At 38.3% G+C, this 24268-nt stretch overlaps 2 protein-coding genes across 2 annotated transcripts in view; both read left to right on the forward strand.

Annotated features, from left to right (window-relative positions):
- The first annotated feature begins 1155 nt into the window (after positions 1–1155).
- LOC145990296 (uncharacterized) lies at positions 1156–16658 on the forward strand. Its single transcript, XM_083125986.1, has 4 exons — positions 1156–1240; positions 1874–1927; positions 7389–7553; positions 16237–16658. Exons 2-4 carry the CDS (start codon positions 1880–1882, stop codon positions 16534–16536), a joined length of 513 nt encoding a protein of 170 aa, XP_082982112.1. The 5' UTR covers positions 1156–1240; positions 1874–1879; the 3' UTR covers positions 16537–16658.
- A 2050-nt stretch (positions 16659–18708) lies between these two features.
- Positions 18709–24268, forward strand: part of LOC145990529 (uncharacterized) — a 14605-nt gene continuing 9045 nt past the window's right edge. The window contains exon 1 of the mRNA XM_083126223.1: positions 18709–18752. Coding sequence (XP_082982349.1) covers positions 18726–18752 — 27 coding nt within the window. The 5' untranslated portion in view covers positions 18709–18725. The remainder of the gene's footprint in view (positions 18753–24268) is intronic.

Raw genomic sequence — 24268 nt, forward strand, 5'->3', positions numbered from 1 at the left:
GGGTATCGAACCAGGGACCCCTTGATTACAAGGCGAAGACGGCTACCACTGCGCCATCGGGAAGGCCCCAGTTACCAAAAGCTTTCTTCCAGAAAAAACTCACTGTTATTATTTTAATATGCATTTATTATCATGACCTGAGCACAAAGTTAAATTACAAGCAACGCCATCCTATCCATAGTGTTGACCGCCGGACCCTGTGGCCGAGTGGTTAGCACATCGCGCTGCGACGCCAAGGGTCCCTTGTTCGAATTCCGCTCGGGCTTGGTTGTTTGTGGATGTCCATTCATCAATTTCATCATTTCATCACTCATCCCCCATCTTCGCAAATTAGCCAAGAGGCACAAAAAGCGAAGTAAAATAAACTAAATCAATCAATCGAATTCAAGATGCAGGAAGCTAAAACACTAGATTGCACGCAGATACATGATTTGGCTAGACATAACAGGAAATTTTAGGGCTGCATGTTTGTTGTTTCTTATCCAAGGTCATAAAAATACTGCCCTATAACCATTCCCTCTGCCCCTCCAAAGAGTTTATCAAGGCAGGCAGTTACTCACGCATCCCTGCAACTCGGACAAGACTACAATTTGTGTCAATCATGTCACTTACGACAGGCCTGGACTTGCAGTTTTACCTGCGGTCGGTCCTCGGCTAATTCTTCTTGACGTGTTCACCAATCAGTAACAACTCGGATACATCGGCCGCAATATATCAGATTTTCTTGTTAACTTGCTAAAAAATATATATATTTCAGTTATTGTTTACTTTCCAGATCAAGGAAAAGCCAAAATGTCACCTATCGGAAGAAGGGGGAGGAGGGAGGTCTATCCCATTTTTTTGTTTCTCGTTCTCTATCTCTTTTACATTTTTTGGTTGTAAATAAAACAGAGTAAGAAATGTATAGGCGAGAAAGAAATAACGAGCATTTCACTGTCAAAAATGTATGAAAGGGAAAGAGAGAGACAAGTCGATACTCAAGGATGTTAATCATGGACATACAAATTATACTCGTTTTTACTCTTTGCTGTTGGCTCACACCGCCTATCCTTTGCGGTTTCTAGCCATAGTTACTACTTTTTTTTATCAAATTTTGTATCTTCCTATCTCCGACTCGAACAACAACACACAGTTACCCAATTATTAAATTACGTTACCATGAAAACTATTACTTATTCTCAAGGAAGCGGCAAAACTACATCGCACACAGTACAGAACGACATATCGGTTCACACACTGGGTGAAGCAGTGGTTTTGTTATTTTATCATTTCATAGTCCTTAGTTTTATCTAGCGGTAGAAATTTTGACTGAGGGGAGGATAAAGCAGAAACACATTCTGGATTTTAACATAGGCCTAGCATTTACTCACATTAATAGATATTTGAAGGGCAAGAAAAAGTGATTTTTCTGCAGTAAAGCGTTGTCCCGTGTTATTACTTACTAATACTACAGTTATGTTATGTCAGTAGTCAGTACAGGGCTACCATTTTCTTTGCCGTTGGCTGTACAGAGCTTTGTTCTATGGGGTGGGATACACAAAATTTTGTATACTCGGAGCTTTTTACCAGGGGTCATTTGAAGGGAAGTTTGTATGAACACTTTTTGTTTTTTTTTAGTTCTTAACGGATTTTCGTTTGGAAGTTTTGATTTTCTGAAAATTTCTGGAGGGGCTGTAGCTCCCCATTTGCGTACACTAGTGACTACCAACAATCTTCCTTCCTTTGCCAAAACTTCCTCAAAAAATAAATTTTCCTCATTTGTTAGCTGATTTAGTAGCCCTTTTTACTTACTCAACGTTGAGCATGTTATTGCTCTAAATTCTCGCTTATTTAATTTGACATATTATACTAATATATGATTTCCTTCTCTCAGGTAACAATGATCGAGAAGCGTCAAATGTTACCTGTTTTTAAGATATGTGAGCTGGTAAGTGTGATATTTACTTCTTAAGATTACCAGTTATATTTTCATATTCATATATGCATAATTATTAAGTTATGCACCTACTCTAGTAGTGTTATTATTAGTGCTAACACCGCTTTTTACATATCACGCGATACGAAAAGCTGACATTCTTTCACAACTCATTTTTCATTTTTTGTTATTGTACACACTTTCATACTTTCTTTATCGTATTAAATTGAGAACTTGTCAGTCTATTTGTTAGAACGAATTCTGATTCCCTTGGAAACGACAAATAAATTTCGCCGGAATCATGGCGGCTGTGCGCATCCTGACGTCACCTCTATAGCCAGTTTGCTTTTACAACAAATCACTAGCAACACTAATGTGGATATGCACGCGTGCGTTGCGGGTATGAAAAGTTGAAATTCTTATGACTAGTAAAGAGTTACTTTTTTGAGAAATGGAATTGTGGTACCGAATATTATGCGACGTCAGTGTGTGCGAATTATTTAGTTTACGTTTCTGCAAGCTTGTAAAACAAGTAGCTTGCGGTAGTATGCTTCCAGGCAGCACATAGTGTGCAACTCTGATATGAAAATTGGCTAAGAAATTTAAAGAAGTAAATGGCATTGATCTCTAAAAATAAAATACTAAATCACCACTTAGCTGCGTATTTTGGTATGGTGATGAAGTGTCATCCTTTTTGTTTTCTCTGACAGGTTCTACATTTCTGGGAATATAAGTTCCCTCCTCTCGGAGAATATTGTCATATTTAATGCGAAGTGTTTTGGTCAGATTTTGTGCATTATAATCTATGGCGCATTAGATAATCCAGATTGAGTTAAACTGTCATTGAATTGGAAACACTGGCAGTATTGAAGAGGTTAAATTCAAAGATGCCATGGCATGTTGTATTTAAACGAAATGCCTGTAATTTGCTTAACAAAGAATAGTTTTATATTGTAATAAAATTTGAAATCAGTAACATAAACGAATCCTAGTGTTGTATAAATGGCATGATATTGTAATATCATAAGCCCGTTGTATAAATTAACTCTTTTTTAGTCGAGAGCATTTCTTTTAGGTTACAAGGTTTTGAAAATTGGAATGCACATTAAATTCAAATGTAAACGGTATATTCTATCGTCCTCAAGGATTTTCTGATGTTAGAACTTAATCGTAAGGAGCTATATATGTAAAGTAACTTCTATTAACTGTTACAAAGATTTTGAACATAATAATTTATTCGTGGCCAAGCAATACTTCTCCTTAACCACATCTGTTTTCTTTTTCTAACACAGGAGCATGAAAGCAAAGGCCATAAAGTACTTACCTATTATTTGTTATGTAAACATGATAGTCCAAACCAAGGTATTCAAATGATTAGTTGCGAGAGCTTAGTACAAATGCATCTTCTACAGGGAGGTTATTTCAGTCGTTCACCGCGACAGCGCCGGCCGCTTAGCGGTACCTTCATGCAACAATTCCCGGCAAATTACGTTACAGGAAGTCCGTAACAAAAACAGCTTGTTTTGTAATGTTTCCACTTTTCACAATTACAGTTACAATTACAATTGAAATAAGCACGTACCTTGTCGCAAGGATGCTAGAAAAGGTGTCCTCCCAAATACAAATATTTCTGGCACCTTATTTCTGACATCTAATCTTAGATTAGACATCTCTACTTTATCCTCAGTTGTCTCGACAGCGCCGGCAGCTTATCGGGGGTCGGGGGAATTGTCAGCCGCGAGATGGCGCTTCATACTGAACGAACGGGACACATGTCGCCAGTGATGCCAACCGTAGGGACATGTCCCTACGCATAGGGACTTTTCACTATATTTTGCCCGCGTAGGGACAGATTTTACCAAATAAGGGAAAACGTAGGAACTTTTTTCAATCTTGGAAAATAACATTTTATTGTGCAAAGGTGCAAAGCTTACTCGTCAGTCAGTTGCACTTTCTTCGTGCTCGGTTTGGAATGAATGGATTCGTTTATCTGGATACTTTAGCGAGGAGGAGAAATAAGAACTAACCAACAAATCTCCATCAGAATTTTGAAACATGTTATCGGTTACCAAGAACTTTCAAGGCAAGTTCTTTTTTGAAAACTTTTCCACTCTCGCGAAAATAGTGCTAACATTGCCACATTCTAACGCGGAAACGTAAAGAATATTTTCAATGTTAGGTGATACAAAAACAAAAAAAGAGAAATAGAATGGGACCAGAATTGTTAAAGACTGCAGGAAATACAGCATCACCAACCAATATCTATCTCTTCACATCAGCAGCAGTATGTATGACTTCAAATAACATAATCAACAGTAAATAACTCAACGTTATTCATTAGGAGTGTGCGGATCCCGAAAAATCGGGACCGAGATCGGGAAAAAAAATCCCGATGACTTCCCGACTTTTCGGGATCCCGAGCAGTCGGGAAATACCGAATGGTCACTTTAAAAAGTCGTTAATTCTAGACGTTTTCTGCATTGTAAGTTTCTGGAACTTATCGGAAATTTTAAGTTTTTATTCTACAAATTCAAAAACAAACACTTAAAGTGAAAATGACGTGTAGAATTCGAGATTTCCAGTGCTACGGAAATTTCCCCGTCCCGATCTCGTCCGGACCCAAAATATTCTGTCCCTCACACCCCTATTATTCATTAAGGCTAGAATTTACAATACCGGACCATTCTGTAATTTCTATGCTACGTCTTATACTCACGAAATAATTAGTCGTGATGATTTATCTCAAGTTAACATGTTGGGGTGAGGTGAAAAAATTGTTCATTAAAGTGTAGAAGTTGTAAAATAAGCTTTTCAATTCTCGGAATGATTCTCCGTATACAAGTATGGTAGCCATATTTGTTGATATGAACAAATGACGTTCGTAATTAGTTACGCTGTCTACAGCGTTGCCACACTGTCGATTTCATACTTGGAGAGCATGGATCGTGTAAGAATGGCGGAAGAGAATAGTAAAAAAGTTGTTAATGTTGTATAGATTTTTAGGTGGAGTGTGCAGGAGGATTGCCGTGGGCTAATTAATAAACTTATGGATTTCGGTATATTGCCCAAAGAAGGTGCTTGCTTATATGTGACAATCACGATGTAGAAGAACATGTGGAATGTGGACTGATTTTATTACAGGTAAGTTTGGCAACAGTGTATCGATCGTAAAATTGCAGGATACTAAAATGGCGTCTTCGATGATGAACGTTTGCCGTTAAAGTGCTACGAAAATAAGATTTTTGTTAAGCAAGGCAAACATAATTAAAATTTGGGGTCGAAATCCATGCACCCACAAATCATTGACGGATAGCCCCACGAACCATTCACGGTAAGGTTAGGTTAGGATAGGCAAACATAGTTAAAATTTGGGGTCGTAGTAATATCAGGAATGTATATTTCGTTTTTTAAGTATTGGAAACACAAAATCGTCCGGTAAATAATGAGCAATCGTGCCGATCGCGAACCACTCAATTTCACATATTTTGCAATTTCTACAAGTGACCCCAAATTTTACCTTCAAATTCGTGATTTGGAGGCCTCAATTAGTGATTATGAGAAATATTACAAAAAAAGGGGAGGGGTCCTGTATTGTAAATTCGCTCCTTCATTAATTGTGGAAGCACCGAGCAGAAAGATTTGGTAAGTAAATGTGTACATTTTATCTTCTGTTTTGCACGCTCATGAGGTGTTGTTTTTTAAAGTCGCTTTACTTGGCGTAGGTGCATTTGGCAAGTTGTAGGGAGATTTTGACTACGTCTGTAGGGACATTGCCGGAAAATGGTTAGCAACACTGGCGGCTACCAGACGTAGTGAGTCTGCGCTATGTTCACTTTTGTCTGAGTTTATCAGCACGCGTGTTGTTTATACTGTGTTATTGAGTTGGGTCTGCTATTCAGTCCTAGTGCTTTATTGTGTGTTAATTGTTATTCATTCATTAGTTATTCCGCTAAACAAATATAGTCTTGAACAAAGAGTTTTTATGTACGATAATTACGTGAAAACGTTCAGTATGAAGCGCCCTCTCGCGGCTGACAATTCCCCCGACCCCCGATAAGCTGCCGGCGCTGTCGAGACAACTGAGAATAAAGTAGCGATGTCTAATCTAAGATTAGATGTCAGAAATAAGATGCCAGAAATATTTGTATTTGTGAGGACACCTTTTCCAGCATCCTTGCGACAAGGTACGTGCTTATTTCAATTGTAATTGTAACTGTAATTGTGAAAAGTGGAAACGTTACAAAACAAGCTGTTTATGTTACGGACTTCCTGTAACGGAATTTGCCGGGACCTGTTGCATGAAGGGGCTGCTAGGCGGCCGGCGCTGTCGCGGTGAACGACTGAAATAACCTCCCTGTATATCTACCTTCTATAGATTCAACACAAGCGTCAGTACACTGTTCGTTTTAACTCCAATTGTGCACACATACACGCACAAATTGCTTAAAGTTCACTGCGCAGATGGAGTGATAGTGAGGATAACAGGAAATGCCAGCTCGCGAGGCGACAGTAAAACACACGAATTGCACATTCATTACAGCAATATCCTTACTCCGTGCCTTTAATCTTGTTTCTTGGGTCAGAACTTCACTTTCTCGTCCACTAGCGATAAAATAACACTCACATTAAAAGAGCCCGCTCATTCCTTTCGTACCAGCTGTTATTTCGTACATTTTTCACCGCATATTCCGGCTGTTCTTTTCCTACTTTATACAGCACAATTGTCACAAAATGTTTCTGCCTTCGACTTGACAGATGAACGTGGCTTTAGAACACAGATTACTATGTACAGAAGAGAAGATAAACTCGAAACTTCTGGCTGCACAAAAAAAGGTCTCGTTTCGGATGTTCCGTCAGATGGCAGGTCGAGCGACTAAATTCACCATAATAATTACTAATAGTTTCTTTAACGAAATATACATTTTTGTAGTTCTATTTACACTATATAATATGGATAAAGAGACAATACTAATTTTCTTGACGGACTAGTAAGAAGATTAAACTTGATTGGCTGGCACGTTCCAATTGGATCGCTTTGCATGAACAGAGTAGTTCGGAATGACTTGGAAGATGTCTCTATTCAACGTCTCATACGCAACCGACACAAGAATTAGATACGGAGTTTGTGATCCTATATTATTCTTAAGTTTAAACCACTGAATTTTACTTCTTGGAAACGATGTACTTTTGTTTGAAGCCACTTATCATCCTTCGCATGTCCCGGGGTGGCAGAAATATGGCGGAGGTGCGCATGAACCTGTAGAATTAACAATTGAGGGCTTTAACATGAAAAATGCGTTTCATATTACCCATATTAGGTCTACTTGAAATCTGTCTTTGCATTCACTGCTTGCTGTTACAGTGCTATCAAACTACAGAGCATATCACGGTACACATATACGTAGTTTGTAGTATAAAAGGCTCAATACAAATATTAGATGAAATATTATATGGCAATATTTACTTCTTCCAGTTATTGTCCAGCGGCTGTTTACTCACCCATCTCATCAAAACTGCGGGCCCTCCAGATGGAACGGATCGTGATGCATTGTTTATCACCACGTACGGCGGATACGATATAGTGTGTGCTGGGCTCATTCTGGGTCACGTGATAAGTAACAGTATTCCAAAAGAAGTGGTAAGTGGTCCTTTACTTATTTTGTATGTATGGCTATTGATTTGTAGAGATAGTTAAATCAGAAGGTTTCGTATTCGTAGCATCCACAGTTGGGCACGAACCAACTTCCACAGATTTCTGTAAAAAAAGTCCTATAGCCCACTTGCTTCTTATCGTATAACAAATCTGGAGATGTATACATTTCTGACTGTACCATATGATTTGCTCGGCATCATAGGCGTAACTTTGCGGGAACAAGACTTGCTCCCAATTTTTGCAGGTTTATTCAAATTTACAAGTTATTCGCACTTTTGTTAAGCTCCTCGAACCTGAGAAGTAATGAGTAATTTTTATGATTTCGCAAATTTAACAGTTTTTTTATCGAAATAGTTCTGGGTACTATTTTTATGGGATAGGAAACTTTTTGATTCTGACCCCCCGCCCCGCCTCCCAAAGTTAAGCCCGAAGATCGATTCTTCCCCCTTCCCCCCCTCCCAAGTTACGTCCATGCTCGGAATGATATCACGGATTTTTGTGATTTAAACTTCATTAGAGATTTAGCTTCCAAAAAAGCACTACAGGGTGTCTGAGAGTCCCCCTGTAACTCTACATTATATTAGATAATACATATTACCCCTAGTTATGTATGATATAATATGATGTATCTATTTATTTACATTACAACATACTTGCGAACTTAACATTACATGACAGTACATTGTTTGCCCTGTGTGTTGTCGTTCATACACCCACAGTCGGTAATTAAGTTGTGAGAATTCTTTATCTGTATAATGATGAAACACTGTGTTTTCTTAAGGGCTGGAACGTTATTTCTAAAATAAATATAAAATAACATGCGAATTATTGGGTGGGCTTGAACCCCATAGGCTCATATAAGTTGGCGCCACTGCAAATGTTAACTTAAAGTGATAGAAGTCATGGAAAAAGACATACCTCAAGTTTTTTTTTAGATTTCAGTACATTTCTATGAGTGAACCATTTGTGGTCTTACTGATGACCCAGCTACTATACTCCTTATCTTTTCTAAAGTAGACGTCAGGTTGGTGCGCTGTGGTAATGGATCCCAAAGCTCTGCCTCCTAGAACACTCATAACTACAACCCACATTCAAAAATTGCAAGGGCTATAATGTTTGGATCACGACATGCTTTTTTTATATATGTAGGACTTCGAACACAGGAAACTGATTCTTTTCACATTTTCTGCTGACATGTCTCGCTTTGAAGTTTAATCTACTGCTGAGCATTCCTTTATTCTGTTGATATGATACACCCTAGCTCACGGGGGGAAAAATCTGTGAACTGTAACAATTGATTTAGTTTCAATTAACCACGTCGCGGACTGTGCTTCCTTCCGTGCCATGACCGTGAGAGAGCGAGTAATGTTTTTGAAACTCAAGGTTACGCGAAAACCCCAAGTGTTGAGGCATCTTCTGATAACCGACCTCAAACAAGCAACACTGATATTTCACTCATTGAGGTGCTCGGGGTTCTTTATTAAGTTCATATATTTTCTCTACATAAACTGCACACAATACCTAGAAGTATGCTAAAATCTCGACAATATGTCACAATAATAGTGTACATAAATTTCCATGTGAACCACAATAACTTATTCTAGATACCTCAGATATTAAATGTTATGCTTAAATCCTTTGAGTAGACTCGACATTAATTAGCTCTGGCATCCGTAGTGATCGCCTTCTGTTCATAGAGCGTTTGACCATAGCCCGCTACGGTTTGACCACAGAGGAATTTACATATAAATTCCTCTATATTTAACAAAGGAAAACCACTTACCTAAGCTTCTATACTAAAGTGGAAGGAAAAGGGAACGGGATTTTTTCACTTAACTTCTCTAAAAATGAGAATTAACGAATTTAGTCACAAGTGAAGTGCTTTTGTTTACGCTTCATTCTTGCAGTTGATATTTCTGATATGGTACAGTGGGATCCACTAGTATTGCTCGGAAAATTGCCCATGACTATTTTTATTAATTTTTCTCTTATAGCCTGTGTGTTTTTAAGCGATGCATTTTTATGTACGTTGGTGCAGAAATTGTCAACAGCTTGTTTTGAGTTTTCTTTTAATTGTTGAAGCTCTTATTGGGTCAAATAAAGTGCACGAACATGGTGATGGACAATTTGCACGGTAATACTCATGGATCCCACTGTACGCGGCAATGAAATGGATGGTATGGAATATAGCAAATACAGGGTGATTCAAAAGTCTCTTGAAATCTTAATCAAAAAGCATTTATTGACAAAATTGGCAGTAGTGCCGAAAAGTATTCTAGAATAGAAGACAAACTCAGTACATTTCAATGTGGTGGCCCTGTCAGTCTTGGCATAGCACCCACCTCTCTTGCGTAGACACATTCACCAACTTAGTTGGCGTGATCTCTCCTGTTGCTGCAGCTATTCGCTGTGCCAGTTTCTGTATGGTTTTGATCTGTACTTGGTAAACCCTTGACTTAATGAAACCCCAGACAAGAAAAGGTCTAGGGGAGTCATTTCTGAGATAGAGTCGCTCAAAGTCTTGGTGAGCCACGGCCGATCCACCTATCGGGGAAGGTGTCAGCGAGATAGTCCCGAATGATTCTGGCAAAATGGGGTGGTGCAATCTTGCTGGAAAACAACAGTGTATTTCATCCCATCCTGAACACCATTTATTAGCGAAATAAGGAAAATATCTAAACTTTTGAATCACCTTGTATTTAAATATTTCCAGGTCAGGAGGTGAGGATCCAGTAAATGCTTTGGAAGCATGCATATATATATATGTATGTTCGTATAGAGGACATCAAAACAAACAACTTTTCTTAGCAACATTTTTCTCGTTGGTGCGTCGATTCGACGCTACAGCCGTTCAAAAAATACTGTTTGGCCGTTTGGATGCTGGCAACCCAACACAACATTTGATCGTATCTGTGGCGTCATTTCCTGTGGCGAAACAGCACACGGCAGGGTTGCAAGGAACACACAATATTTTTTGAAAAAAAAATGACAAACTACCAACCACATTATTATATTAGCTACAAAACGAAGCGAGAAACGCGTCCAATAGACCGAACATCATAGCCTACCAGCCAAGATCAGCAGTCATCTCAGGGGAAGGAGGAAGTGAACCAACGATATGAGAAATGGTAAAAAAAAACGTATTCAAAATGAAGTGTCAATATCGGATTTTGTCTCATCCTACATGTCAAATATCAAAAACAATATATTTTATTGGACTTACAGCTTATATGTGGCTGTTTACGCCCAGCTACGTCAATTATAGTATTTGCAAATCTCGTTGAAAGGTTGATATCTACAGGTTTGTGTCCAGATGCCTTGTGGTACTTTTGTGCTGATAACGGAAGTATCTGAGGTTCACGTTGTTACATTACGGCTAAAACGTGTACAGCCACAGTAACAATCTAATGATGAATCAGTAGCGAATATACTGCCCTGTTCACAGTTGCAAACTATTACATGTGAATCCGGTGCGTAGATAAACACAGTCGTCGGTGAGTTTGTTTTACTACTACATATATCCCTGTATTTTCAACCATTTTTGCCACTTGCCCCATAATGTCCTGAATATACAGGGTGGGCCAAAAGTCAGGTGACAGCATTGTCATAGGAAAGGCTGGTGTCTTGGAGGTCCACTTTGGCTACGTGTGATGTGTGGGGCGAACCCAAGGACACATATGACAACCCCGGCCGCCATCTTGGAATCCGCCATCTTGAACGCAACTTAGGTTTCTTAAATGGAACCATAGGCATGTGACATGATTTCCAATTGTTTCTTCGTCAGGAGTTCAATGCCGCAAACCGTTTTGTCCTAACGTGAACCTTTTCCTAATTATGGCCTGTCTTGCCCCATTGTGTCTCCTCACAACACATACTCGAAAGGACCACCCTCGTGCACAATGGTTTGTGCTACACGCGTCTTCCAGTCCTCATGCACAGCCAGCAATGTCTCCGGACGCACAGCAGCACAGGCATTCACAATCCGCTGCACCAGATGCTGTAAATTCTGGATTTTCACCGCGTAAACCATGGCCTTGAGGTGGCCTACAGGTAGAAGTCGAGAGGCGTGAGGTCGGGTGACCGTGGTGGCCATTCTACCGGTCCCCGACGCCCGATCCACTTCCCAAGGAACTGCTGGTCCAGGTAGTCCAGTACACAATGTCCGTAGTGGAGAGGGGATCCATCCTGTTGGAAGAACGTTGGGTACGAACCGTCCTCCGTCAAAACCGACGGAAAAATCTCATCCAGCAGTCGTTGGCAGTGGTCGGCATTCAGCGTGCCGAAGATGAAAAATGGGCCAATAATCCTCGTGCCAAAAATACCACACCATACCATAACCTTCCCGGAACCAACGATCTGCGATGCATCAATCCAGTGTGGGTTGTTGTCACTCCAGTAATGGTGGTTTTGTTTGTTCACTTCTCAGTTTATAAAAAAGTGCCTCATCGGAGAACAACACCTGCAAGGGGAGATCCGGGTTGGTTTGCGGCATTGAACTCCTGACGAAAAAACAATTGGAAATCATATGTCACATGCCTATGGTTCCATTTAAGAAACCTAAGTTGCGTTCAAGATGTCACATGTGTCCTTGGGCTTGCCCCTCCCCCCAAACATCATATGTGGCCAAAGTGGATCTCCAACACACCAGCCTTTCCTATGACAATGCTGTCACCTGACTTTTGGCCCACCCTGTACATTATATTATGTGTTGCTTACCTTTGGAATTTTGAGTTCTTTCATTTCTATTTTGTCATCTGTTCAGTGTGTCACAGACAACTGGTACAGAAGGACGAAGTGGATAGACTTAAATTGTTGATGCCGATTTGATAACCAGGTTTGCAAATATTTGACATGCAAGCTGAGACAAAATTCAAAATGACCACTTCCACTTGAATTCTATTTTCTTTCTACCGTTCTTCGTATTGTTTGTTTACTTGCTGTTAGGTTACAGAACGTGTTTTCTCGTTTTGTTTTACGATACATAATGTGGCTGATTGTAGCTGTCATTTTTCACAGAATATGTGTGTTCCTGCCAACCCTGGAACGCATCTCTTCACGACGGGATATGACGTCACAAATGCAGTCAAATGTTGTGTGTGGTTGCCAGAATTCAGGCGGCAAAACAGGTTTTTTTTTAACGACCCTGTATGTAGCATCCCCAAAGGGATGAACATTTGTAACGAGAAGGAGAATGCCCCATTTATTATCCCCCCCAAACAGACGCAGGTACCCAGACACAGATTTTTCGAAGAGACAACGTTCCAACAGCTAATCAACAAATAATGCCACCGTGCTGCTGTCATTGGCGCCTGCAACTGTGATCTCATGTCACTGTTTGGTTGGAGGGTAGTTTTCTTGATCTTTGCAACAATGGTATGTCAGTGACCACAGGCGATATAGTTCACTCTTGACACAAAGCCCCCCCCCCATCCCCCGTCCAAGAAAAAAGGCAAGCGTGAATTGATCGATTGCATGTAAATTACATAAAATATATGCAATAACATGCAAATTGAGTCACATCTCAAGTACGCATTTATATGCAATATAAAGCATTTAAGGGGCTCTTCACACACTTTTTTAAACTTCAAGTTATGGGTTTTTGGTAAGGCGATTTTTCCTCGTACACCTTGAAAAGTGTAAAATGGCCACATGTGGTGACGGACCCAAATTTTTAAGCCCATTTATTTATTTCGAGTTTCAGATACAGCACTTGTAATAGCCATTTACACTGATAACCAGGGGTGCCCACAGGGGGGATTATGGCGCAGGTTGCGTCATCGAAATTTTATGGGGAGGGGGATTTTTTCTCTTCAAATAATATAAAATTCAACATTTATATAGGTAAGTAACCCTATAGCGCTACAGCCGTGGCTTAAGTACCGACTGCTGGCCTCCCCCCTACGCGGGCCACCAGGGGTGCGTGGAGATCTACAGCCAGACTAGGGGGACGGGTGGTCGGCCCGACGTATCCCCATTCGTTGTAGGACTTCGCGACCGGATTACGCTCTCTCACTCAGAGCTCCCCAATTTCCTCACGATGGTGGGTTGCCACCGACCCTATACACAGGCCGAAAATTCCCGCGGACTGAACCTGCGATCGATCCCATGCCGTCCCGCAGCCGCCGTCCAAAGCAAGGTGCCTTAGACCGCACGGCAACGGAGGAGGACAATTTTTCCAAAATATATGTAACAATTTTATACCGTAAATGCACCATATTTAATCCATTAGATGAAGAAAAGAGTGTTTAAGGGTATTATCGAAGGTGGGGAGGATAGATGTCCAACCTTAATTGGCATGTGGTTTCTTGGGAGTGGGGTACTGAATTAAATTTTGGGGGGACAGTGTCAAGGGATTTCTGTAGTGGAGGAGAGAGAGTTTGAATATTAATTTTTGGAGACTGTATTTAGCGATATGGTACCCACACGTTTTCGACCCCGAACGTGCCAAAGGAGAAGCTGGAAAAGACTAAGAAAGTATTGACATCCTATTAAATTAATATTCTTGAAAGTCTGCAGAGAAATGGATGTAAAAATTTTCTTGCTTGCTTCGCTCGCTATAATATTTTGCTGGGAGCGTGTTTGGCACTTTAATGAGGTGAATGTGAATTTTTTATATTATAGCTGCATTACAAGACAAGCGATATTCTTGATTATGATGAACAATTTTAGGGGTGGTCTTGAGTGATGGGCCCCCTGTTTAGGGAGGAGGGGCAGATCAAGTATAGTGTTCAGTAAAGCAAAGAAAAATGTTACTTTCCGTAGACACGCTGTCGTAATTAAATACTTTGTGCGGATTACGATATGGTTTGAGGGCGCGAATGATATGATTTGAGTGTGGCATGACGATTTTGGGGGACGCATGACATGATTTTGGTGGGGATGCGCCACTGGCCTTGGGGGGGGATGGGCACCCCTGCTGATAACGTTCTTTTAAAATATAATATTTGAACAGACAACATTGCATGTAGTCATTTCCATTGACGTTGCAAAGATATTGCTGTACGGCCTGAATTAATATTTAGTCTAACGTGTCGCATTGAATCGTCTTTCAAGATTAAAAAGTGTCCACTTTTTCATCTGCCTCGCGATTGCAAATATTTTCGTTCAACTGTTATCAGTAAGTTGCTCGGAGCAAACATTTATGTTTTTTTTTCTTTCTTGTACACAGTATAGTGCTATTCCTTTTTGTAGTCTGTGATACAATGTCTGCAGTTTCCTTACAGTCAGACAGTTGAGTTTCTGTTCTGCCAAGAAAACATTGTTCGTTTGACACAAACATTGATACAACTTACCTTACAACGTTATCTTTTCTTCAGTTTTCCATTGTGGGAAAGGTTTAATTTAAGGGGAAAGAAATGCGATTGTTTACATGATATTTTGTTAAAAAATATTTATTTAATTTTAGTCATTAAGATATGCACCAGTTTTTTTTTCACTTGTTACTAAAACGTATTAATTCTATAATACAATATTTTCCTTTCTAATATAATTGGTAAGTACAATAATAACCTGTAGCGTAATCATTAGTTAGAATCATTACACATGCTTACTACAAAACTGTAATATTATCTTTAATTGATTCAGTGTGACTTAGATGAAAAAAACTGAATAATCTCAGTTTGTGACTGATGTGTCTTTTCCCGAGCACCCTAGATCCCTAAAAATTAATTGTATATTTATTTATTGATTTGGTTTATTTTCTTTCGCTTTTCTGCCGCTTTTGGCTAATCGCGATGATGAGGATGAGCGATGATATGATGAAATTCATGAAGGGATACTCACAAAGAACATCTATGCCCTGGCCTGGATTCGAACCCGGGACCCGTGGCATCAAAGCGCGCTGTGCTAATCACTCCGCCACGGAGGTTGGCAATTGTTTATTAATTGTAAAAGTGTGTAAATTGTGATCATATGTAGTATTTGTTTTATTATTACTATTATTAATTTTTCCACATTATTAAAATATTTATATGTACTAAAGACGAAAGCAACAAACATTAGATACCTGTGTTCAATAATTTACACGCAAACTTTTTTTAATTTTATATATATTCGAATCCGGCTCTGGTCGGAATTTATTCGGCCTACGTATAGAGCCGGTGGCAACCCACCATCGTGAGGAAATTGGGAAGCTCCGAGTGAGTGAGCGTAACCTGGTCAAGAAGACCTACAATAACGGCTGGAGGTTCGTCGGGCTGATCACCCGTCACCCCAGTACTGGTCTAAGACCTCCACGCTATAACAGGTGACGGAGGAACAGTGTGGGAGGGAGACCAGCAGTCGGTAGGTAAGCCAAGGCCCTCCAAGGTGCTGTAGAGCTGTGGGTTATTATATATATATATATATATATATATATATATATATATATATATATATATATATTACATTCAATCTATATCCATCAAGCTTATTTGTAGAATTATTTTAAAGTTTTCATATTTTTCAGTGTATTATAATCTTTATTCCATCTTTGTATTAATCTATCAGACAAAGGCCTGTTGTAAGAACGGCCATTGAGGCCGAACACGCCCGATCTAATAGAAACGATTTATTATTATTATTATTATTATTATTATTATTATTATCATCATGATAATTATTATAGGACACCTGTCCTTCAACCTTGATTTACAAATTAATTTTGACATCATGTATTCTTTTTCTACAGGACATATTCTACAGCACAGTAGGATGTATAATGTTCCTAACAACAGGCGGAATAGCTCTTGAAGACTTGCAGCAACAGGACGTAATTGTTCCAGAAAATCAAGACTGTGAAGTTTGTTACTTTTATATCGCTATTGCCAAAGTAGTTCTTTCAATCGTAACGGCGCTGCTATTCTTTGCTGACGCGCTCATCACTTTTGAAGTGTGGAGCGAAGAACGGATATCAGAGCCATCTACCAGGCATTGCCCGAACTGCTCCTGTGGCAACGATAGTGTCCGAAGGACCACAATACTGGTGTAATGCATTCTTTTGTTATTAGGATCATGAAGTGAACAATTGTTTAGTCAAATCTTAAGAAATAAATGTATATTGTACAAAAACTGTTTCCGAACAAACATTTTATATGATTTTTTTTGTAATTACTGTTTTATGAGTAAATATTATTAAATTTTTGTATAAACGAACAAGTGCAAATTTGAATATTATTTTTCCTTAAATTATATTAGTCTATAGTTTATGTGGAGTCAGGAGTAAAAATGTGTTATAACTAATCGCGTGACATTAATTTTCTTGGATTTCGTACACTTTGAGTTACTAACTCTTTATTATGCAAATTTATCGTAAGATGAAATTATTATTAACTCTGTAAATTGTATTTTCTGTACTCTTCTGCTCGGATATAGTGACATGAGAGTTTAAAGAGTCAAAGAGTGCACGAGTTTATGTGAAGTAGTGTACAGCTCACTTTTGTTTCTGACTGTACAGGCTATCATAATCCAAACTTGCTCAGCTCATCGCAAGACTCAAGCTATTTGGTTCTGATCAAGCACTTGTTAATGGGCTATACTGCACAATCGACGTAAAAAAAAATATTTTTACTCGTAGTACTTAATTCGAGCTTCGATTTGGCACTGTGCATTTTTCAATTAGATGTTCCTGTTCTGTAAAATAATACAAACGAAGTGAGATAGTTCAATACATAGGAAATAAACCCGCCGTAGTTGCTTGGAATTTTCGTTGGATTTGAAAATACTATATACTTATAAATAATAATAATACTGTCCAATAACGGTAATAAGATTTCTCTGCACTAAATTTCTAAGTGAGAGTGTTATGAGTTGCCTTCTCTCGGTGATGTGCGTCTACGCGTAAACAACGATAGTCTACATTCTACACGTAGACTATTTGAAACACGTAGATGACGTATGTAAACAACATGGCGAGAGGTGATAACTTAGCAAAGGGCACTGTAGAAGTAAAACAAAATTACACTGCGTATCAGTTGCTAATGTGTGAGAAGAAACTTTCATTCTCTTCCTTGCAAATTTAAACAATTTCTTACCTAGGAAAAGACTTAGCGTAGGAAATATTCTACTGTTTCATGGGAAAAAGACTACTTCTGCCTCACGACTGCCATCTGTTGTATTTCTTGGATACGATTTACCTTCTTCCATACTTGACGAGAGAAGAGAAGAGATATTTTGTTGTAAATAAGATTCTTGTAAGTTCGTTAGGAACAAATATAGTTGAAAATGTCACTTTCCTTTCATGAAAGCCTTGAAAATTAATTTTAATGTACTTTAGATTGTCTACGTAGTCTATGTAAACTACAACCCAATGTAATCTACGCGTAGATTACGTGTAGACAACGCATGTAGACGTAAACTTAATAGTGTACGGCACATCACTGGCTCCTCTTGTCTTCCCCCCGTCCACCACCCCTTAATAGTATTATATTATTATCATTAATATATCCTTGGGGAGACTTCTACTAGATCCACCAAATGGGTGAATATCCAGTACAACTTTTCATTATTTTTTACATTTTAAAGTTAGGTCACAAAAATGCATATTAAACTATTCAATTTTATATACGCTTGAGCGTATAAAATTGATGTAAAATATGATGATAAGATCGGACAATCTATACCATGCCCTCGTATATTTCTGTACCGATCAGCCTTCGGTGCATAAAACGGATTTTCAACATCAGTTAAATCCGCCACTCGATCATTAGATCGGACAATTTATATCATGCCCTCGTATATTTCTGTACCGATCAGCCTCGGTGCATGAAACGGATTTCAAACATCTGTTCAATCCGTCATTCGATCAATGGATCAGACGCCTAAAAAAATTCCACATTTTCTACCATGCCGTCGTATATTTCTGTACCTATTAGCCTGGGTGCATAAAACGGATTTCATACATCAGTTCAATCCGTCAGGCATTTCACATTTTGCGTTATATTCATTTAAGTGGCATCACTTGTTCCTCGCTGAAGAATTTGTACCGACACGGAACAAGGAACTCCTGTGAAAATCAAACAAGGAACTGTTATGCCTCACACACACACACACAAAAACGTTGTGATCTCATATGCAGACTTCTAAGGTACGTTGCAGATGTGCGTCTCTATAAGGAAGTGGATAGATTCCTTTTGCAGAATCCTTCCCTCCAGTTCATCTTCTCTTCAACTGTGTAGCAGAATGGATAACCAAGATTTCTTCCATGTTGTAAGTACTCCTTTTGCATTTTACTTTGTATTCTGTGTTTTGACTAATTTGCAAAGATGGAATAAGTGCTAAATAGACATTCACAACCATACCTGAGCAGAATCAGGGACCTCTTTTATGGAGACATAGTTAATTACTGGATTCGAACCCTGGGTCTCCGGCAACATTCGTAACCATGCCTGAGCGGGGTTCGAATCCAGGTTTTCTTTATGCAGACATAGTTAATTCCGGGATTCGAACCAGGGGTAACAATCATGCCTGGCTGGATTTCGAATCCGGTACCTTTTTCATCAAAACATAGTTAATTTCAGGATTCGTACCCATCGTCTTCGGCATTCTAACACAATACTAGTTATATACAAACACAATTTCTTTCTGTACAAAATCTTTTATTAACACATTAAAATTCTATAGAAACATCACAAGTTTTTACATATACAAACTGTTTTTATTATTTCAACTCATATTACAGGTTTTCAAATATTTTTATACATTCTTTGTTAAACTACTGGTATGTACAGTCACGGACCCGGCTTTGAACCAGGGGCCTCAGGCAGAAGTACCAACCATACCTGGGTGGGTTTCGAATCCGGTACCTCTTTCATCAAAACATAATTAATTTCAGGATTTGTACCCTCTACAGTGAGATAAAAGTCTTGTTGGCTGCAACAAATCCTAGATACAGCAACCAAATCCCTTGTTTGTTATACGCGAGCAAAACGTTGAGGTTCCCTGTACAAAATTATTTGATTGACTTAATTTTGTTCATTCAACGAAATCTCTTGTATGGAGTATCGAATTGTGTGTAGTTCTCTGAACAAGATAATTGGTACCATCAAACAAATCAATATGATGGCAGTAAAGGATCTTTTGTTGGAATTATTATTATTAAAAATATTAAAAAGCATGGAATCCTGGGGGACAGGGGGGAATTTACCCCCCACCAAGAATTTTGTCCTACAAAAAATCCGGTTGATAAAGGAATTAGTTTGCTACTTTATAAATACCTGACATATGTGTATATAAAATACAGAATGAATTAATGTATATATAAATATATACACACATATTTAATATTGTATATTTTGTTATATATTTATATATAATATACAGTGCTAATGTCTATGTATATACATTCATTTTATATTACACACACTACACACACACACACACACACACACACACATATATATATATATATATATATATATATATATATAAAGTATATAAGTAGCAAACTAATTCCTTTACCATCTGAATCTTTGAAGGATTGTAGGACAGAATTGTTGGCAAGTGAAAATCCTCCCGTCTCCCAGGATTTCACACACTACTTTCTAATATATACTGTGATATATATAAATATAATATACATATCATAATAATTCACACACATTCATGTAAATGGGAGTTCTTCCTCCTCCCTCACCAGTCTTCAATGATTTCGCATCCTGGAGTACAGCAATTTCCTGTTAATTGCAGTACAAAGGGGACATGGAAGTAGTAGACCCAATATATTTTTTTTTCATTTTACAAAGTGGAAATGTGATCAGAGCCATGCTATGGCCTCCATTCTCCCCCAGACCACTAATCATTTTTGGCTGGCAGAGCTAGTTGTTGTACTAGGACAGATTGAAAATTCCCTCCCGAGATTACATATTCTAAATGAAAGCTAGGTATCCTGTATGGTAGTCGGACGTCCTATTGACTGAACCACCATGGTTCTTTTCTGTTACCACGATGTAGAAAATCTACACTTAATGCCATGCACTTAGCTCAAAAAGTGAAACTTTATTTTGAGGCACTATCTCAAATGTGTATGTTGCAGACACACATTGCAATCTCACTACACATTTTTGCATTATCTTTATAGAAGTATATTTCACCATAGAGACAACTATGTGATGTACTCCATTTCTTCACATTGATATTATAAATAATAATAATATCTTGAAGTATTATTAAACCTTTCAATAGAGGAGGGGAATTAGCTATACTGTTGATAGCTATAGTATATTAAACTAAATCTTAATTAGGAAAATAAATTTAATTACTTACCACAGTCCTCTTATGCAAAGATAAAATGCAGGTCAACCTTTTGTCGCACAGACAGAATGCTGAATGTTATCATGTGGTTCAGAAGTTATTAAATGACAGGAAGGTGGGTGGTTTGGTTTGGTCATTTGTGCCTGAACTTACACTTGTTGAAATTCCATGCCTTATTTTATATATTATTGTAATATTCAGTATATATACCACAATCAAAAATGTATGGGGTTTGGAGCAGCAGCATTGAATATCAAAGCCAACTGATTCTGTTCCTGAACCAGGTCCAACACTTCGATTGATTGATTGAATTGTTGTTTTAAGTCCACTTTATGCAAGGAAAGGCTAACCGGGACTGGACCTACAGTTTAAAGTGGGATCCGAACCAGTATGTGCCTCCACCAGGTATCCAACCCGGGACCCCTTGATTACAAGGCGAGGACACTACCACTGTGCCATCGGGGAGGCCTAAGACTTCGAAACACAAGGACAAAAAAAGTAATATAAAGAACACCACCAATGCTGGAAATGCTATGAATTTACATACTATATACTATCCTATACTATATATGGTACATGTATATACTACAATAGCTCTAACCTGTGTGCACATGTTTGTAATGCGGGATGATGATTGTGTAAGGCGAGACTGTATTTTTAACATGCAGTGTAATATTCAATGAACGTTGCAGAGAAAGAAAAGTTAATGGAAAAACATTATGAATCTTCCTTTAATGGCATGAAGTTTCCAATATGGATTTTCACCCTACATGATACTACTCGAATGCACAAGTACACAAAATTATATATGAAGACAGAGAGGTTTACGTTAATTTTACATGATATGGCTAGAATTCTCAAAAATAATTTAAACTACAGTAAATGCTATACACAAGGAATTATTTCTTCCAAACATAACACATACATAAACACTGACAAATTTATTACAAATTTATTGTACAGCTCTTATTAAAAAATGATTACATATAAAAGTTGCTTGTAGACACAGAGACATTATTGATGATAAAGAAACTTCAAAATAATTGCAGTCAGAGTACCACTTGATTTAATGAAGGCATAGATTCTTCTTGGCCCTCAGCCTTTGAATGTTTCCAGAAATCTAAAACGAAGAAAACAAACATAAAATTTAGTTTGTTGGTTGGTTGGTCAGTTTACATAATTATATGTAATAATGTTACAAATTTTAGTAGACACTTCAAAACACTTATGACCAACTTCAACTTGCATTGTGGAAGTTCAAAACTATTAATATTTGTCCCCAAACCCACTAAAAAAATAGAAACGTCACTTTTCCTCCTTGTCAGGCTGAACCACAGTGACTCAGAGTATTCCAAGCAAGTGGTAATGTATCTTCACCACCTAGTGCAATGGTTCTCAATCTTTGTAAGACAACAGCCTCTTTTTATAAAAGTAATTCAAATCACAATATTTATTGTCTTGTTAAAGCCACAGTTCAAATGCAACACTTCCTTTTTCACGCGCTTCTCGTCCCTCGGTGTGATCCGCGGACAAAACTGGCCTAGCTCGCTCTTCTTCCGCCTTAGCAGTTCCAGGTAGAAACGAGTTTCCGAGGGAAAAAGGAAGATTTCTGCCTCTACCTCCCTTGTCCCTTTGCCCCCCGCTGCAATGGTTGAAAGCCCGTGCTTGCAGGTCCCCCAGTCTATCTCCTATAGGTCAGATAGGGGATAGGCTTCTCTTGATTCTTTGTAAATCCTCTAAAGAACTCAAGGGGAAATTTTCTGCAGTACTTATGTTCTCTGTAATTACACAACATTTTACACGTTGTACAGTGTCTCTCAAAAGTTTTAGGACAACGACATTTTAAACTAGGCAACCCAATTTACACAAGGCGTTGGTGGGTTGCGTGTAGAGTTAGGCTCAATTTCAGGGTTGCCACATGCACAATAGATATTTATAAAATACGCGAAAGAAATAAAAACAAGCATTATTGTATAAAATTATTAAAAAGATCACTATTAAATCGCAAGTGACAAAATTCTTTCTCAAAGAAAAAAAAATAGGTTCTCTAGTATTTCATCGCTGATGAGTCTACAGATAGGAAAAGAGGTGAGAGAAAACGAGAGGTGACAAAGAACAGGAGAAAGAGAAAGCGAAAGGAGAAGAGGAAAAGTAGAGGAGAGAAGGAAGAGAGGATGGACGAGGAGAGGAGATGTAGTGAGGAGAATGAAAGAAGATTATAGGAGAAATGAGGAAAATGGAACAAAGAAGAGAAAAGAGGAGGAAAACGAGATGAGAGAAGAGGAGACGAGAAGAGGGGAGTGGGGAGTAGAGTAAAGGAGAGAAGAACGAAAAGAAGAGAAGAAGAGTGCAGTGGAGTCGGAAATCTAAGACAGGAAAAGAGATACGAGGAGTGGAGATGAGTGGGATGGAGATAAGATGCGAGAAAAGCAGGGAAGGCGATATGAGATAAAAGCAGAGCAGAAGGAGGGAAGAGAAGAACAGAAGGGACTGAAGAGAAGAGGTAGTTGCATAAAATATCGTCTCAGCGTCAAGAATTGACGCATTGGTCAAATTATTGACCTGAAACATTCAATAACATTTTGAAATGTATTGGAGAATGTATTAGATCGGTTCGAAATGCCTTTTGGCTTAGTTCAGAGCAAGGTAAAATCTTCCATGTAAGATCTTTGATTTTACCTGCGATTATACCACTAAAAACATGAATGTAATTTTAATATTTATAAGAATTATCCAAGTTTTGTCCACTTCTCGGTTCGCTGAAATGGAGATTTTGTAATTTAATATTTCCCCTCCCCCCATCGTTAATTCCAAACTGAATCATTCAGTTTCACACGGCGTGGACATTGAACACAATGGGAAAGGTCTAAAACTTACGAAAATTTTCTGCCACCTAAAGGTTTTGAACCTACGCCCATCAGATTGACAGTCCTGAACGGTAAGCACTACACTACAAGCTTTCGGTGCTGAAAGCAAGTAGAAGGAGCTGACCAATGTGAAATGTAGATGCAACTCTCCTCCTACATGTAATGTGCAAACAATACTTGTTTGTAACAAAGAAAACGAAGGTAGTACGACTTCGCGAAAACATTTAATGGAAAATGACACATGATGAGAACTTTTCATTCGATATTTGCGGAGGTATCCTTGCATTAAACTCGAGTGTGAAAAGGGGTCAAATTAGTATGTGCTGAATTGCCACAAATATAAATAGTTATTTCATTAATATTTGTCAATGTCTTTGAAGCAGTACTCAATTATCGTTAGAGTATTATAATTCACGATCTTATACATTAAAATATCCCTTTGAACGTGTGTCAATTCATTTATTTGTTTATTCTTTTTATAAATTCCATATGCAGAACAATGTAGTCACTATACACTGATATTACAAATAATGTTACCGTGCTCTTGTTTAATAGAAGGGGATTTAAGAAAAAGAATAAAAAGAAAACCTAGTATGGAGGATCGAA

The sequence above is a fragment of the Lepisma saccharinum genome, chromosome 7 (genome assembly GCF_977018435.1).
Source record: "Lepisma saccharinum chromosome 7, izLepSacc3.1, whole genome shotgun sequence".
NCBI lineage: Eukaryota > Metazoa > Arthropoda > Insecta > Zygentoma > Lepismatidae > Lepisma > Lepisma saccharinum.